The 13,063-nt window shown below is 51.5% G+C and overlaps 1 protein-coding gene across 1 annotated transcript; it reads right to left on the reverse strand.

Moving 5' to 3' along the window:
* Positions 1-589: 589 nt before the first annotated feature.
* On the reverse strand, positions 590-12,436 carry LRRC40 (leucine rich repeat containing 40). The gene is made up of 15 exons (XM_038144330.1): positions 11,645-12,436; positions 10,930-11,111; positions 10,625-10,698; positions 9,804-9,933; positions 9,338-9,461; positions 8,943-9,085; positions 8,265-8,437; positions 7,427-7,517; positions 5,179-5,224; positions 4,364-4,472; positions 3,743-3,850; positions 2,558-2,668; positions 1,735-1,812; positions 1,370-1,555; positions 590-723 (listed from the first exon to the last, which is right to left on the reverse strand). Exons 1-15 carry the CDS (start codon positions 11,796-11,798, stop codon positions 618-620), a joined length of 1,815 nt encoding a protein of 604 aa, XP_038000258.1. The 5' UTR covers positions 11,799-12,436; the 3' UTR covers positions 590-617.
* Positions 12,437-13,063: the final 627 nt, after the last annotated feature.

A 13,063-nucleotide genomic window follows, 5' to 3' on the forward strand; every position in this document is an offset into this window, starting at 1 on the left:
GGCAATGCCCAGGGCTCAGGGCTCAGGAGGAATGCCCAGGCTCAGGAGGAATGCCCAGGCTCAGGAGGAATGCCCAGGGCTCAGGTGGCAATGCCCAGGGCTCAGGGCTCAGGAGGAATGCCCAGGCTCAGGAGGAATGCCCAGGCTCAGGAGGAATGCCCAGGGCTCAGGTGGCAATGCCCAGGGCTCAGGGCTGAGGTGGAATGCCCAGGCACAGGAGGAATGGCCAGGCTCAGGTGGCAATGCCCAGGGCTCAGCGCTGAGGTGGGAGTGCTCAGGCTCAGGAGGAATGCCCAGGCTCAGGAGGAATGCCCAGGGCTCAGGTGGCAATGCCCAGGGCTCAGGAGGAATGCCCAGGGCTGAGGAGGAATGCCCAGGCTCAGGAGGAATGCCCAGGGCTCAGGTGGCAATGCCCAGGGCTCAGGGCTGAGGTGGAATGCCCAGGCTCAGGAGGAATGGCCAGGCTCAGGAGGGGATGCGGCTCCGCAGGTACTCCAGCACGGCAGCCGTGCCCTTGGCCAGGCCAGGCTCAGGTGGCAATGCCCAGGGCTCAGGGCTGAGGTGGGAGTGCCCAGGCTCAGGTGGCAATGCCCAGGGCTCAGGAGGAATGGCCAGGCTCAGGAGGGGATGCGGCTCCGCAGGTACTCCAGCACGGCAGCCGTGCCCTTGGCCAGCACGGCGGCGCGGGGCGTGCGGAACGGGTTCCCTTCCAGCAGCAGGCTCCTGCAAACAGGGGTGAGTTACTGGGATAAATCTCCTTGTGTCCACACACTCAGCCACTGCATGCAGATTTCTGAGGCCTCTGAAATTCCTGGGGTGTTCCCCTTCTGTGCTGCAAAGGAGTCTGGGTTGCTGCTTCCCCCGTTCTCAGCAGCTGAGCTTTGAGACAGCTGAGTTATAATTTATGCTGATAAATCAGTGGGGGTGTGACACACACCCCACTCCTTCAGCCTCTGCTAGGAGGAGTGAGAAGAGAACTTCTGGAATATAGAAACAGAATTCCAGAGTGGCTCAGGCTGGAAGGCAGCAGTGGGGTCAGCTGGTCCAACCTCCCTGCTCAGTGGGTGCTGCACCAGCAGTGTGAGTGGGAGCACAGGAAATGTTACCCCCCAAGGCTCCACCACGAGCTCCACACAACCCTCAGACCCTCAACATCAGTTCTAAATGATGAAACAATTCCCACAATCCTCTGCAATATTGAGAAATTAGGGAAGAGATTATTGAAGAAGTTGCCCTGTTCTACAGATGGCCAGAGATGCTTTTTGGGCAAAGCCCACACCCTGCCAACGGGTGCTTTTTCCTCTGGCAAACACTCCCTGAAGAATTCAGCAATGTGTTATTTATAAGCAGGGCCCCTGACCCCACACACCTGAGGCTCTCACAGTTGCCCAGCTCTGGGGGCACCTGGAGGAGGTCGTTGTTCTGCAGGTCCAGAGTTCCCAGCTTGTCCAGCCCCTTCAGCTGCACGGGGTCGATGGATCCCACCTGGTTGTTGCTGAGCAGGATGTTCTCCAGGGCTGGGAGGTGATACAGGACACTGGGAAACACCTTAAACCTTCAGGAAGAGAAAGGAGGGATAGTCAGAAACAGGGCATTCAAAAGAGGAGCACTTCACGGGAGTTCCCAGCTCACTGAAGTGGCTCCTTGTTCTCACATCACAGGAAAATTGTGTCAAACTCAGCCCAGTTCTTCTTATTATTGTATTAAAAAAAAAAAATCTGAAGAGTTGCTCACCTATTAAAAGCAAGATTTATTGTGTGCAGTCTTTTCAGTGCCTCCATCTCCTCAGGCAAGGCTGTCAGAACATTGTTTCTGTTATGGAAGAAAGACAAACAGCAAGCACTAAACTTAGTCAGGGTTTAGCTGAGAATTCCCGGCTCAGTCTGGGGCCAGTTCACTGCCTCACAACAGGGGCAAGAGCATGCCAGGGATTCCCATTTCTGCCAGCAGGACACTCAAGGCCTGTCCTCTAAAGATTCCCAAGCAGCCACCAACTGCACACAGCTGCCTGGAAATTCAGCTCCTTGCTCCCAGGGGAAAGCTTATCAAAGTGCCCAGACCCTGGAGCCAAAGTGAACCACTCAGGTCACTCCAAAGCTCCCCAAAACCAACGGATTGAGCTAATCCTGAGCTAAACAAGGCCAAGAGCATTTCTCAGGAATCAGAGGAGGAAAGGTGACAACAAGGAACATCTCTTCCCTCTCCTTCAAGCAGTGCAACATAATCTGCACCTTCCTTGTCCTGATTCCCAGGATTTTTTGGTGTGGTTTTCTTCTGAGGAGTGGCAGGAATGTTTTGAAATAGCAACATCTCAGAACCCTTCACTGAGTGAGGCAGGATCTCTCCTCCAGCAAGTCTCAGAACTGGTCCATTTCTTTTTGTGTCTTCTTCAAGCAAGGCCCAAATTTAGGCCACGTGCTATTCTGGCTCTGGCACGGAGATTTTTTGGGAGTGAAGATGATTTCAGTGCTGCCACCCCACTGGAACAGATGGCTGCTTTAGGGAGGCAGGCAAAGAAGTTCCCAGGCAAGGAAGAGCAACAACACACATCACCAACCTGAGATCCAAATGTGTCAACTTCTGGAGCAGGCACAGCTCCGAGGAAATGGAGGAGATTTTGTTGAAGCCCAGGCTGACATCACAAACTGAGTCTTTCAGCTCCACAAGCCTGAAGCACAAAAGGAAGGATGCTCTCACTATGGAAGCTTTGTAAGTTATTAAAAAACCTGGTTTATTCTAAAAATCAAGGACAAGTTGTGGTTTTTTTCTGAAGGGATCTTGAGATCGTGCAGTGTCAGCTGTGAGAGCTGCTGCTCCTCCAGCTTTACACGTGGGGTAAGGCAAAGCTCAGATCATTTATCAACAGTTACCAGATTGCATTTTCTCTCACAAACATTGCTACCAAAGCCTCCTCAGTAAAAGCAGTCAGGAGCAGCTTCAGAGACCATGGCCCAGGTGACATCACTGCCACCTCCTGCCCTGGACATGTTTTAATATGGACTTTACAAACCTTCTTCTGCAGCCAAAAAACCTGACCAAAAAATCCTATTTTTTCCCACTTCTTTTGTTTCTGCTCCCCTGCTGTGCTGTTCCAAACTCTGGGAGTGCCTGCTGGAGCTTGCAGGTTATCTATTGTACTAACACACTTTGGTGTAAAGGTTTTCACAGCTCAAAAAGCTCCCTGTTAAACCCCTAAAACAGAATCTCTGGCTTTGCCCTGAAACAAAAGGCAATTAGATGAGAAAACTCTCCTGCCTCCTGTCTGGATTGGCACGGAATTCTGAGGCAGCTGCACACTCCCCCACACCAACCCCAGGGAACTCATCAGCCCCTCACACCGTGACACAGCATGGGATGCACAAGCAGCACCTCCCAAAACTGAGTCTCTAGGAGCCTTTTTGTCCCTCTGGGATTGCCACTGCCCAAGCTGTCTGTGCCAGAGGTTCAGTGTTCAGCACACCTGGGAATGAACTGTCCTCAAAAACCACTGTGGATGATTTTGGGGGGCTCCCAGAGACACAGCAGCCTTCCTCCTGACACAGAGGGATTCCTGGTTCCCAGCAGTGCCAGGGAAAGCTTTTCCTTGGCTGTGGCTGGCCCCGGCGACTGCACAGCCCCACCTGCACACGAGTGCCTCCCCACAGCGGGATCTGTGTGCACGAGCAGCTCAGGGGGAGAACAGCATGCTGCAAACAAAGGCAGGAGAGCAAAGCCCAGCTGGGAACGGCCTTGCCAGCAGTACCTGGGGGGGATCTCCCTCAGCTGGTTCTTGCTGAAGTTCACGGTGGCCACAGGACTGGCGCCCACGGCATCGAACACGGCCTCGGGGATCTCAGCAGCCTGCTTGTCACTGGGACAGGAGTGACACCAATTAACCACTGCTCGCTAATTAACACGGCACTTCCACCTTCTTCTAGGGAAGACAGAGAGCAGAACACAGGGAGCAGCTGCAGGAAGCTCCCAGCACTGCTCCATGCCCACAATGTCACCAAACAGGATTTTTTCCATTTCCCAACCCATCCAGGTCCATTTAAGGAATAACAGAGCAGGAACTCCCCTGCCACAAGGTGTTCTGGGACTTAGTGACAATCATAAAGAGCTTCAAAGGTACTAAAAGCACCTGCTGGGATTCAGCTCTTCAATGAGTTACTGCAGAATATCTGGTAATATAAAAAAAAAAAATAATTCAAACCCCACCATCCAAATCTGCCCATTCCAAAACACAGGAATTAAAGGGGGAAATGCCCACGTGCAGCAGGGTTTGTGGACAGCTTGGTGTGCAATGAAGGTGGGGAAAAAACCCACAAGCATGAAATAGGACAGTGTTCTTCCAGCTTCAGGAATGGGCAATATTCCCAAATACCTGTATTCCAATAATTTCAGTGTGGTTATGGCGTGGATGTTGACCTTGGACTGGCTGGGAAGAGTCATGGCTGTCACAGGAGGCTCTTCATTGGGGCCAGGTCCATCATCTGGGGACACCAGAGGGGTGCAGGGACACAGCTGAGCTGCTCTGAGTGGCCCCAGGCAGCTGCCACCACCCCCCTCTAATCCTGCTCTACACTGGCTCAACTCAAGATCATCACATTCAGATTATTTCAATCATTTCCAAATCAAGTTTTTTACCATCTCGGATTTGGGGGGTCTTTTAGGGTGAGGGAGAGAGAAGGGCTGACCTGGACTTTGCCAAGCAGGGGAGGGGGCACTGGAGATGTGACTCAGTGAGGCTCTGCTCCATGGGGTAGGGAGCTGCAAACCACAAGAAACAGGGAATTCTGACTGGAAATGATGACCTAGAGCAGCTTTACCCACACCGGCACATCTGACCACAATTTCAGTTATAGCATTAATATTTACAAACCCTCCTCTATGAAGTTCCTTCTGGTTACTCCCCACAATCCACATGAAAAAGCTCCTGCACGCCTGAAATGGGAATTCCCATCCAGCTGAGCAGGGTGAGTGTGTGTTTGTAAAGGATAATCCTCAATTCAGAATGTTTATTATCCAGTATTAGCTAACAGGACAAGAAACTGAAATATCACAGCAAACTGTTGAGTAGAGGAAATTATTACTGCAGGATAACTGGGGGGACCTGGATTTAAACAACCATCTTCCCTAAACTCTACTTTAATTTCTTAGAATATTCTCTTTAAAATGAAGTGGAAGAAAGCAACATACCTTGGATTTTGCTTCTCAGATATTTCAGCAGTTCCTGGGTGCCCTTCTTTAAAAAAGAAACAAACCCCAAGTCAGTCAGCAGTAATTGTGCAGCTGGGGGGACAATGCAGAGGACAATGCCAGCACACAGGTGGAGCCCACAGCACTCCTGAGGAAAAATCCCACTGAAAATCCCACAGCAGCTTGGGAACTTGCTTATTTATCATTTTATTTATTCCAGCTGAGAATTTCTGATCCTGAATCACAGCCTCAGGGTGCATTTCTGTAGCTCCTTATGTGAAGATTTCTGCCACTTCCAAGAGCAAGTAAAAAAAGTTCCAACAAGCTTAATTTTCCCTTTAAAAAGCTCCAGCTCATTTTGCTGTGGAGAACACATTTACAGCGCCAGTGAAGCTGGCTGCTCATTGCTCCGCTACCTTTTTATGGCCCAAATGATAAACTCTGGGAAAATCATGGCAGTTTGCATCATTTGCAGGGATTTTTTAACAGTTCCAAAGACTTCCCTCAGTCCTCTCACAGCCACTCCCAGTGGTCACAGTTGCCACCTGCACAAGCCTGTGGGCAGCGAAGGCCAATCTCCTCTGCGCTGTTTGTTCCAGGGGAAAGGCAGGTTTGGGGTGTGATTTTACAGGTTTCAGAACCAGGGACTGACCTCAAGTGCTGGATGTGAATGAACATTGCTCACTCCAGCTGGCACAGCCTAGGAGACCGGGTGAACACAGAGGGGTGAAGGGAATGTGGGTGTTGGAAAGGAGGGAATTGCCAGGAGGAGACAGGCAGGGAGAGGGGGACTGTGCTGAGCATGGCAAGGGAAGCCAGCAGGGAACAAGCTGGGAAGTTGTGAGGGAAAGGTGAAGGTCAAACTGAAATCTCAGTAACAGATGTGTGGGAAGGAAAGCAGAGAGCAGAGTAAAGCTCCAAAGCCAAGTAATGGCATGGGACTTAACAAAAATAGACCAGGATTTACCCGAAATCAACTGGAAATTCATCAAGAACAGGAATGGGGTTGGGACTGGAATGAGAGGCCTGAGGAAGAGAAGGTGAGCTGGGCAGGGCTGGAGAAGGGAAGAGAAGAATCTGCTGCTCCTCTACACTCACCCCAGTCCCTTATCTCAGTATCCACCTGCTCCAAGCAGTGCCTGAGGAGCCATAAAGCTCCTCCACCAATTGCTCCTCTAAACCAAGTGGAAAAAAAATCCAGCCAGGCAGAGAAAATTGGAGCCACATGAATTTACAGTGCTGGTGATGGATCCAGGCAGCACAAACAGAGCGTGGCCTGACGGGCTCCTCGTGCCTGGCCTTTGCCCCAGGTAGGAAACACAGCCCAGCAGTGACAACTGCAGCTGAAGCAGCAAACCCTCAGTAATCCAGGAACAGCAGAACTCCAGCATTCCTGACTCAGACTCCTTTCCAGGAACACTTGGGACAAGGGCTCATTAACTCAGGGCACACTCTGCTCCCTCACCAGGCACACCAGGGCTTCCCTCTCCTGACAGATGTTACAGATTTCATTGCAACACAGACTTGTCAGTTCTGCTTATTTTGGGAGCATCCCAGTGCTTTGGGAACATTGATTTTACAACCCTGGCAAAGGCACAGAAGCAGGAATGTACAGCACCACTGAGGAGAGGGGCCTGCCAGGGAAAACACCACAGGGAACTGTGCAGCAGGAGCGGTGCCCACGCTCCAGCCTCCTGCTGCCCTAAGGACTCCTTTTCCTGGGAACAACTCACACCCACCCCTTGCTGCCTCCCTACAAGAGAACAGAGCACTGAATCCTAGATCCTTCCTTAAGACAAGACCTTAAAGCTCATCCCACTCCAGCCCTTCCACGGCAGGGACCTGATACTGCCCCAGGCTGCTCCAGCCCCAGTGTCCAGCCTGGCCTGGGGCACTGCCAGGGATCCAGGGATCCAGCTGCTCTGGGCACCTGTGCCAGGGCCTGCCCACCCTGCCAGGGAACAATTCCTAATTCCCAATATCCCATCCATCCCTGCCCCTTGTCCTGTCCCTCCATCCGTGTCCGAAGTCCCTCTCCATCTACAGCTCCTTCAGACCCTGCAAGGCCACACTGAGGTCACCCCAAAGCCTCTCCTCTCCAGGTGAACATTCCCAGCTCTCCCAGCCTTTCCTCCCAGCAGAGCTGCTCCATCCCTGGGATCATCCTGGTGCCTCCTCTGGACGTTCTCCAGCAGCTCCAGGTCCCTCCTGTGCAGATGTGCACACACACGCAAACCCCAGTGCTCACCTGCAGCAGGTCTCTCCGAATGGTCCTCAAAGGATTTCCCTCCAGGGCCAGGAATTTCAGCTGAGGGAGGTTCCCCAGGGTGTAAGGCAACCTGCAGAGGGAAACAACTGATTGATTCCAAAGCAGCTCCAAAACCACTGCTAAAGAATGTGCAGTGGCTGGTCAGAGGGCACCCTGAAGCTCAGGTTCAAAGGAAAATATCCAGGATCCCAGATTAATTAAAGTTGGAAAAGCTCACCCAGACCATCAAGTCCAAGCTCTGCCCAATCCCCACCTTGTCACTGAGTGCCACCTCCAGGAATTCCTTGGGCACCTGCAGGGATGGGCACTCCAACCCTCCCTGGGCAGCTGCTGCCAAGACCTGAGCACCCTTTCCATGGGGAAATTCCTGGTGATGTCCAACCTGATCTCCCCTGGCACAACTCAGGGCCGTTCCCTCTGCTCCTGTCCCTGTTCCCTGGAGCACAGCCCGACCCTCTCGGCTGTCCCCTCCTGTCAGGAGCTGTGCAGAGCCACAAGGGCCCCCTGAGCCTCCTCTGCTCCAGGCTGAGCCCCTTCCCAGCTCCCTCAGGGATTCTGCAGCCCCTTCCCAGCTCCCTCAGCCTCTCCTGGGGCTCCAGACCCTCCCCAGCTCCTTCAGCTGCTCCTCACAGCACTCCCAAGTCACAGCTAAGTCACAGGCAGAACACAGAACATTTTAGAAGTCCCTGTTTGATCTCAGCAATCCCACAACACACAGAGGGCTCCTTCATTTCCTGACTGAGTCACTCCTTAAGTGCCCTCCCCACGGCAGGAAGGAGCTGCCACCTCCCAGCCCCAGCCCAGGTGCCACTATTACCTACTGATGTCATTGTTGGCCAGGTCGAGCCTCTCCAGCTTCTGCAGCACCGTGATCTCCTCGGGCACTGCCTTGATCTTGTTGTCCCTGAGCTCCAGCACACACAGGGAGCTCAGCTGCTTCAGATTCTCTGCATTCAGGATTTCAATCTGATTCTCCCCAGCGTGTAATTCCTGCAGGAACAAATAGCACCACAACTGTGGTAAAATTACTTTATAACTTATCTCCTAAGTCGTGACATCAGCAGTATGATGATGTGGAGAACATGGACATCTTCATTCCCTTTCATCTGCCTACAAAATACCTCGATATAACCTGATTATGTTAAAAGGAATAACAGTGTATTTACTCCGTAGTTACAAAGAAAAAATGATAATGAACAAAGTGAATTTATCCAGAAAAAGTTCCCACAGATAAAAAATAACTGTTGCAGGCAATATTAGATCAGCTTTCAGTCATTCCTCTCCTGAACACTTTTTATTTTCCAAATCTGGAAAGTCCTGCAAGCTCATCTTTCAAAAGGTTGAACAATGAGGGCAGGAAGAGAAGTTGCACGTTAAACAGAGTTCTAAACACAGAGCTGTCATCTGGTTTTGATCACAGCACCTCACAAAAGCTGTCATTCTTCCAAAGTTTCCAGCACAGGCATTTCCAGCAGAGCAGCCATTCCAAGCTCACCTTCAGTAACTTGCAGGAGGGAAGCTCTGGCAAGGAGCGCAGTTTGTTTTTCCTCAGGTAAAGCTGCTCCAGGGATGCCATGCTTGCTAATTTAGGAGGTACCGTTTCCAGGTAATTTTTGGTACAATCCAGTTGCCTCAAGCCTGTGGAAGTCAATGTCCAGTGACAAACAGAGAAGAAGATAAAAATACCTTTCTACAGCAGCCTAACTGCCCTAGGGTTTAACTTAAAATAAACACAACATTTTGCCAAACAGATTCTAGAAGTAATAACTCTGATTTTCTCGAGGAAACAGTAACTCTTAAAGGATCTATTTTAAAACCCTGCACTGCATTGCTGAACATAAACACAGCACTGGCTGTTTGCCATTTAATAACCCGAGGAAAGTGATTTACTTTTCATGGCACTGAGATCTGCAGGCAGCTCCTTGAGCTGGTTACAGGCCAGGTTGAGCCGCACCAAGTTCACCAGCAGAGCAAAACTGGTGGGGATGGCTGTGAGCTGGTTGTTGGACACATCCTGCACATGGAAACAGAGAGAGATGAGAGGTGTCTGAAGCATCCCAGGAGTGCTGCTAGTGCAAAGTTAATTAGTGGCAGAACAGTAAAATTAGATTGCTGACAACTGGCACAAGTGTGAGAGAAGGAACGACTCCCCCAGGACTGACAGATCACCAGGGAGTTCAGCTTTCCCAAAACATGTCAAACCAAGCCCACACTAAAAACAAACCCCAGCATGCAGCAACTGACACTAGAGCAGCCGCTGGAATATTCACCAAATCCTGCTGCTCAATCCCAGGGATCTTTAACTAGCAGATAAACCCTCCCCAAGCACAGGAACAGGCCTGAAGCCGTGCTTTACCAGCTCCTCCAAGGTGAGGAGCTGCCCCAGCCCCTCGGGCAGCTGGCTCAGCTCGTTGTGCTGCACCAGGAGGCTCCTCAGTCGGGGCAGCTGCAGCAGCTCCTCGGGAAGGCTCCTCAGTTTGTTGTGGCTGGCGTGGAAACATGGAACACAAAGGGAAAGGAAAAAACACTCAGGAGATTTTAGGAATGTAACTGCACACAGAACATTTGTGTGGCACAGCCTGCTGGTCAGGGCACTGAAAACCTCTAAGGAAAACCTGGCTCCTGGGAACAATTGATTATCTTTATTTATTTGTTCAAGAAGACTTTTAATCCTACTCTGAATTTACAACATTCCAGATGGATCCCAGGTTTGTTAATGTACTTCACACACGCAGTGCTAGCATAACCTCTCCTTGTGCACAAATTTACAAAACTACCCCAGTAAACAGAAGATTCTGAACCTTCCAGCACAAACAAGATCTACACAGTTATTTACAATGTGCATTATTCATGACTGGAAATGTTTTATCCTCAGAACTGCCAGACTGAAGCAAATAAATGCAAATAAATATTTTGTGTATCATTATTCAGAATACCACTGTGTGCACCTTCCAAGCAATTGTGACTTTGAATTTCAGTGAAAACAATTTCTAGAAATCCAAGGCCATCAGTTTTGATCCAAAATGGATAATATAACGTACATAATATTTAATAATATTCCACAATGAGTAATCTGGAGTTAATTTTTTGAAAGAAAGTTTGCTATCCTGCAATTTCTCACTCACACCCAAAAGTCACTGCAGCACTTTTCATGTTTGTTCTGCAAAATGGCCTTACCTGACATCGAGTTTCTGGAGATTTTCAAGTTGCCCTAAAGCAGAAGGAAGTGATGTCAGTTGATTGTCATGCACCTGGAAAAGAGAGGTTTTAGGACAGTTACTAATCTGTACCTCGGAGGGTTTTTTTCAGGAAGAATTCCTCCCCAATCTCCCATCTGCACTCTGGCAGTGGGAAGCCATTCCCTCTTGTCCTGGCACTCTGTGAAATGAATACACCAGGGAAGTGGAAAACAAAGATCCAGGACAAAGTTCCCCCATGTCCCACAGGGAAGTACAAGAGCACCAAGGGGTCCCTGTACTCACGTCCAGCATGGTGAGGGCAGGCAGCAGCTGCACATCCTCCGAGAGGCTCTGCAGCTTGTTGGAGGCCAGGATCAGCTTGGTCAGGTCCGTCTGCTCCCACCAGCGATCGGCAGCTCCGAAGGACAGGTTCTGCTGGGCTTCCTCCGGCGTGTCCAGGTTGATCCTCCACACGTGCTCGGGCACTGCAGCGCAAACACAGCCGTCAGCGGAACCCTGCAGGTGTCTGCTCCAACATTTCACTGCCAGAGCGCTTTTTGCGTGTAAAATTATTGAGTGGGTTGGGCTGCAAGGGACCTTGACGATCATCTACTTCCAACCCTTGTGCCTTGCGGGATGACATATACAGAGACAGATAAATATATATGGATGCATAGGGCATATACATATGTGTGTACACATATAAAAACATGCATCTATACATATATATATGTGTGTGTGTGTGTATATACATATACACGCACATATATATAAAACACACATCCCTACAGTCACTCTCCAGTCCACTGTGTTCTACAGACATTTTTGCAGAGGTATCAACAGAAGCCGATGGAAACATGCCAGAAACAGACAACAGCGAGCCGATGGCGAGCAGATGGCGCTCCCCGGGAGCCGCTCCCGCCCCTCCCGCAGCCCCGCGGCTCCCGGGGGCTCCCCGGCAGCAGCCCCGGCGATCTGCGGGCCAGGAGGGCCCCGCGGGCCGGCTGGGCTCACGCACCGTGGGTGAGGCCGCGTCCCGCCAGGTTGAGCTGCCCGCTGCGCCGCGCCAGCCGCAGCAGCCCCTGCGGCACCGCCGGCGCCGCCTCGGCCGCCCGCCCGAACCCCGGCCCCGCGCCGCCGCCGCCCGCCCGCCCCCGCCGAGCCGCCGCCATCGCCGACACAGCCCGAGCGGGGCCGAGCTGGAGCCGCGAGGGAGCCGCTCGCTCGCTGCCGGAGCCGGGGCCGGTGCCGCCCGCAGCCGGAGCCGCCCGCCCGCCTCGCAGGCGGGGCCCCGCGGGCGGACCCGGCCCAGCCCCGGCGCCGCCATTTCCCGCCCCGCCGCGCCGAAATGGAGCCCCGGAACGCGGCGAGGCTGCTCGGGGTGATGTACACGGACACACGAGGAGCAGCAAACGAAACGGCGCTTTCACATCTGTTTATTGGTTTTGGTTTCCCCCTTAGCCCTGTGCGCAGCTACACTGCGGCCTCCTGAGGGGCTGGGCTCGATGATCTTCAGGGCCTGTCCCAACCTCAGCAGAATCTCAGGATGGTTTGGGTTGGGAGGGATCCCATGGCTGGCGTGGAAAGAGATGATATTCCAAGTCACAATTGCTTGGAAGGTGCAAACAGTGATGTTCTGAATAATCATACACAAAATATTGCACGCCTCCCACTGTCCCAGGCTGCTCCCAGCCCCAGTGCCCAGCCTGGCCTTGGACACTTCCAGAGATCCAGGGGCAGCCACTGCTGCTCTGTGCCAGGACTTCCCAAACCTCCCGGGGAAGGATTTCTCCCCAGTATCCCATCTAAACCAGCCCATGGAACCAGCCCCTGACCTGCAGATCCCACCAGCAGCTCCCAGTGAGAGGAAAATGCTGATGAAGGAATGTGGCCCCATGCTGGATTGTAGCTCTCTTCACTCTGTAACAGCACGTCTGTGTTTCAAACTCTCCCCTCTTTGAAAAGTGCTTCTACCAGTAGTTCCATTGGAATGAAAATTAATTAGTGAAGGTTTAAGTACATTAGTGAAGTATGTGATTCGGGAAACACTTCAGGCACTTGCTCTTGACTAAAGATATTGGCCTCATTGGTTTTTTACCAGTGTTCTATAATCTTCCCCCCCTTTTTTATTTCTCCTTTCTCAGCAGAGTCAGAAACACACAGAAAATACTGGGTATTTCAACCGATTATTTAAAAAAAACAGTGGTGCTTAATAAATGGGTTTTAAGGACTTCAGAGAGTGAGTGCTCTGTGCCTCAGGGCCCCTGGTAAAAACACTGTGTCACTTTCATCTCATTCAGTTTCAATGCTGTTGGATAGCTAAGTTCCACGTGGAACAGTGCTGACAAATTCAAATCTGGAATTAAAGTAAGCTTTTGGCAATTCAGTACAAGGCATGGCATCTGTGACATTTCATAAGTGTAAATGTGATATCTGC

Source organism: Motacilla alba, chromosome 8 (assembly GCF_015832195.1).
Source record: "Motacilla alba alba isolate MOTALB_02 chromosome 8, Motacilla_alba_V1.0_pri, whole genome shotgun sequence".
Taxonomy (NCBI): Eukaryota; Metazoa; Chordata; class Aves; order Passeriformes; family Motacillidae; genus Motacilla; species Motacilla alba.

Bases quoted from the DNA above. Each gene is read 5' to 3' on its own strand.
- LRRC40 (XM_038144330.1), bottom strand. From the start codon at position 11,798: ATGGCGGCGGCTCGGCGGGGGCGGGCGGGCGGCGGCGGCGCGGGGCCG. The intron at 10,699-10,929 runs GTGAGTACAGGG...TCTCTTTTCCAG, and splicing joins CTGCCCTCACCATGCTGGAC to GTGCATGACAATCAACTGAC. The intron at 3,851-4,363 runs GTATTTGGGAAT...CTCCTGTCCCAG, and splicing joins CTGAAATTATTGGAATACAG to TGACAAGCAGGCTGCTGAGA.